The 4852-nt window shown below is 53.4% G+C and overlaps 1 protein-coding gene across 1 annotated transcript in view; it reads right to left on the reverse strand.

The window, feature by feature from the left end:
• MICALL1 (MICAL-like 1) overlaps window positions 1–4852 on the reverse strand; it is a 44799-nt gene that overhangs the window by 28595 nt on the left and 11352 nt on the right. Inside the window, exons 5-6 of the mRNA XM_011964332.1 lie at window positions 1738–1826; window positions 372–514 (exon numbers count right to left, since the gene is read on the reverse strand). Coding sequence (XP_011819722.1) covers window positions 372–514; window positions 1738–1826 — 232 coding nt within the window. The remainder of the gene's footprint in view (window positions 1–371; window positions 515–1737; window positions 1827–4852) is intronic.

The following is a 4852-nucleotide window of genomic DNA, read 5'->3' on the forward strand; positions in this document are numbered from 1 at the left end:
GATTCTCCTGCCTCAGCCTCTCAAGTAGCTGGGATTAGAGGTGTGCACCCCCACGCCCGGCTAATTTTCAATGGCTTTTAAAGTATACATGGCTTTTAAAGTGCTCCTTCATCATCACCCAGTAATCCTCAAGGAGCCTGGGCGCTGGAAGGAGAACCCCTGTGCTCTAGCCCTGTTTCCATCTCGAATCATGTGGCTGAGCGAATACTTTTCCCCTCACTAAGCCTTGATTTGCTCATCAGTAAAATGGGGATAAGCCAGGGGCTCTGGCGCGAAGGGTCTGGCAAGGCGTGCCTGGCGCACTGTGTGTGCTGAACCCATGGTAGCACCCTCCCTGGTTTCGGGGGTAACGGGCGGCCCTGGCCACTCACCGGAAGCAGTGGCGGTGGTACAGCCTGCCGTCAGCCAGGTAGCGCTGTACCAAGTGCACATGCTGCTGGCAGGCCGCGCACGTGCTGCTGGGGGTCTGGCCGGTGCCCTGCTCTGACAGGCTGCCTGAGGAAAGCTCCTCACCCTGCAGAGAACGAGGTGGGGAGGTTGGGAGCAGGACACGGTCACCAGCCATCTTGTTCACGTTACGTCCCTCTCCCTCCCTCCAACGGCCACCGTCACTCAAGTGTGCACCAGGTTTCGTGGTGGAAATGGACTTCATCAGGGCCCCAGGAGGGGCAGAGGGCAGGAGGCTGCCACTGTCTCCCAGGTGAGGAAGCCAAAGCCCAGAAAGGGAGAAAGCCTTATTCAAGGTCACTGAGCCAGTGTGGAAACACGAAAATCCTGACTTCCGGTTTCTGAGGCTTCCTTCCCCCAAGGTAGGCAGCTCCTGGCTGTGCAGCTCCTTCCCCCTCCTCCTCCCCTTTGGGGACCCCCCCCCCGACAGGTTCCTGTCCTCCCAGGCCCACTTCAGCTGCCTTTTCTGTTCTCTCCTAGAACTGCCATGGATTTAAATCCCAGTTTCTCTATGTCCAAGCACAGTGAACCTGAGCAAGCTGCTTGAGTGTGGGCTTGGGTCTACCCTGCAGAATGAAACTGTATAACCCCCACCAGCCTCAGCCCCATGTACCTTCATGGGGACCCCACCCTGGGGCTAGCTCCCTCCAGCAAGGAGCGGATGGGAGCAGGAGGGGAAGGCCCTTTACACACTGTAAGGTGCTGTCCAGATGTGAAGGGCTGGTGTCACTTCCTCTAAGCCCTTCAAACAGGTGACTGGCAGTTGGCCCCCACTTCCTTACTGAGTAACCTTGGACAAATGACTAAACCTCACTAAGCCTCGGTTTCCTCATCTGAGTATCAGGGCCCATAATGCTGACCTCTCTGGGTTGTTGAGAGGATTAAAGGAAATCAAGCCGGGAATTTCAGAGCTGTCTCCACAGGAATCAAGGGGAATCTTTGCTTTACCACGTGTGTAACTCCTGACAGTGTCATGATGGTGAAGCCAGCATTGTGGACCGCCCTCTCTCCCCTTGCCAGAGCTGGCATCTCCTGACCCCCCACCTGAGCCCTGGAGAAGGAGGTAGGACTCCCTGCCCACAGAATGGGACTGGCCTCCTGACCCATGCCTCACTGCCCCAGTCAGGGACACCTATTCCCAAAGCCAGTGTGGCAGGGACAGAGAACAAGCACCCTCTGAACACTGTCAGGGCTAACTTCCTCACATGACCCAGTCACTGCAATGATAGTTGTCTACATAACTCACCCCCTCCACCCCCGGCCCTCCCACCTCTCCAGGGATCTGCCTACCTGAGCCACATCTTCTGGTTCCGCTGAAGTGGGTGCTACAGATGGCGGGGAACAGGGTGCCAGGCCCTTTCTGGGTGGTGAGACACCAGCTGCCAAGAGATGGGAAAGGGGCCCTGAAGCAGGTGCAGATCCTGGAGTCCCAGGAGGTCCCAACCTGGCCAAAGACTTGAGACCTGTAGCCACCACCTTAAGGCAGACCACCTCATGCAGTGGGACAGGAGCTGGCTTCCACTTCACACGGGCCTGGGGGTGCCTCCAGTTTTCAGCTAAGTGCTGAGGGCAAGCCACTGAATCTCACTGAACCTCCATCAAATGGGGAGAGTGACTCCTACTGCACATAGCCAATCCGAACAATGGTGCAACAGTATGATCACAGAACACAGCACCCACGTGTGGCTGCACCAGCAGCTTCCCTGCCACCAGGGTAGAAGAGGTGAAGGAAAGGAAAAGAAAGGAACCACATGATGCTGGCCTGACAACTGAGGAAAGGGGCTGCCTCCTTGGGGTTGACAAGAAGCTGTCCTGCCTATCCCCAAGTGGGTATGGGGGGCCAGAACCTGGCCTGCACACCCCTGCACATCCTCACCAGAACAAACTCACCCACCCTGGGTTCCTCTAAGACTCAGTTCCTCAGGCCGGGAGCAGTGGCTCATGCCTGTAATCCCAGCACTTTGGGAGGCTGAGGTGAGCGGATCACTTGAGGTCAGGAATTCAAGACCAGCCTGGCCAACATAGTGAAACCCCTGTCTCTACTAAAAATACAAAAATTAGCTGGGTGTGGTGGTGCGCGCCTGTAATCACAGCCACTCAGAAGGCTAAGGTAGGAGAATCGCTTGAACCCAGGAGGTGGAGGTTACAGTGAGCAGAGATCGCACCACTGCATTCCAGCCTGGGCGACCAAGCAAGACTCTGTCTCAAAAAAAAAAAAAAAAAAAAAAAAACCAAAGAAATTCAACAACACTATGGTTGGTGCCAGGAGTGGCTCCAGCTGACTGGGGAGAGGCCCTTAGAGCCACACGAAGAAGCTGGACTTCATCCTGACGTTACTCCCCAACCCCTTTCTGATTTCACACAGCCCCTGGGCTTCCTTCACTCATGCCCTGGCTCCCTGAGCAGGCTGCAGCTCCTCCAGGGTGGGGGTCCGTCTGCTGCGCCCAGGATCACTGGCACCCACTGAGCGTGGTGGCACAGCTGAACACTCAGCACAGCAAGGCAACATCTCAGCCAGGGGCAGGCTCCAAAGTTACCCAGTCTGGTAAAGAGTCAAGGCTAGTCAAAGTCACTCTTGAAATGCCTCCACTTGCCCAGAAAGTATAGTCCAGGACCATCTGGGGGAGTCGAACAGTCAGCTTTGCCTCCAGAGTTGGAACACATTACTGTTTCCTTTGCTTAAGCAGCAGATGGGATAAAAATGGTTTGCATTTAGGGGCCAAGTTGTATGAAAGGCACAAACTGTACCTTTTTTTTTTTTATTACAAAAGGCAGATTTATTAGAGAAGGTATGAAAATACATCGCGAGGTTGACAATACGGGCAGCATAACAGAGAAGGGACTGTCTGCCACAAACTGTACCTTCATCAGTGAGAATCCCTGCAGGGCGAGGGAGCGTCCGTGCCCACGCTCAGCACCGTAAGCTGGGCCCACCAGGGCTGCCCCTGCCTACCAGGCTGCCCAGAGAGGCCCAACAAATGAGCTGGGTACCACCAACAGCTCCCCGCACTTGCGCCCCCCCACCCCCGCCTCCCCACCACGGAGTCCCAGAGAAGAGCTCAGTAGAGAGAGATTCAGGTTTGGCCATAAGGAAGGTTGTAGGCTAAGGCTGAATTGCAATTCAAAGGAAGCCAGCTAAACGCTGATCAATGGAATAAGAAGTAATAAGAATACTAATCTTGGCTGGGCACAGTGGCTCACACCTGTAATTCCAGCGCTTTCAGAGGCCAAGGTGAGTGGATCACTTAAGGTCAGAAATCCCAGACCAGCCCGGCCAACATAGTGAAACCCCATCTCTACTAAAAATACAAAAATTAAGCCAGGCATGGTGGTGCATGCCTGGAATCCCAGCTACTTGGGAGACTGAGGCATGAGAATGTCTTGAATCTGGGAGGCAGAGGCTGCAGTCTGCCAAGGTTGTGCCACTGCACTCCAGCCTGGACGACAGAGCGAGACTCTGTCTCAAAAAAAAAAAATACCAATCTAAATACATGCTAAACACAGGTTTATACATTTCCTCATTTACTCCTCAAGTCACCCTGTGAGATGGGTGTTACTCCTAGCCTAACTGCAAAAGGGAAACTGAGGCAGAGTGGTTAAATAACTGACCCATGGTCACCCAAAGAGGAAATGGCAGAGTGAAAATTTTGAGTCCATGTTTTTAACCCCAACCTTAGACCGCCTCTCACCAAAGCCTCTGAGGTCTGGAAATACTTTCATTTTGTTTTCTTTTTTTTTCTTTTTTTTTTTTTTTTGAGACGGAGTCTCGCTCTGTCGCCCTGGCTGGAGTGCAGTGGCCGGATCTCAGCTCACTGCAAGCTCCGCCTCCCGGGTTTACGCCATTCTCCTGCCTCAGCCTCCCGAGTAGCTGGGAATACAGGCGCCCGCCACCTCGCCCAGCTAGTTTTTTATATTTTTTAGTAGAGACGGGGTTTCACCGGGTTAGCCAGGATGGTCTCGATCTCCTGACCTCGTGATCCGCCCGTCTCGGCCTCCCAAAGTGCTAGGATTACAGGCTTGAGCCACCGCGCCCGGCCCCATTTTGTTTTCTATTAAAATATACACAATGTTATTAGTTCAATTATTTTAATCCCTAGTGTTACATCGGGGGAAGGAGTATAACACATTATTTTAATTTTTCTGCTTTTGCCACATTCTAAGTGTTCCTGTTTATTTTTTGTGTTTAGGGATGGTGTCACGCTCTGGTGCCCAGGCCGGAGCGCACTGGCGTGATCCTAGCTCGCCGCAACTTCGAACTCCTGGCTTCAAGCAAACCTCCCACCTCAGCCTCCCAAGTAGCTAGGACTACAGGTGTGCCACCACTATGCCTGGTTAATTTTTTTATTTTTATTTTGGTAGAGACAGGTTCTTGCTATGTTGCCCAGGCTGGTCTCAACAACAATCC

Source organism: Colobus angolensis, unplaced genomic scaffold (genome assembly GCF_000951035.1).
Source record: "Colobus angolensis palliatus isolate OR3802 unplaced genomic scaffold, Cang.pa_1.0 Scaffold65, whole genome shotgun sequence".
In the NCBI taxonomy this organism is placed as follows: Eukaryota; Metazoa; Chordata; class Mammalia; order Primates; family Cercopithecidae; genus Colobus; species Colobus angolensis.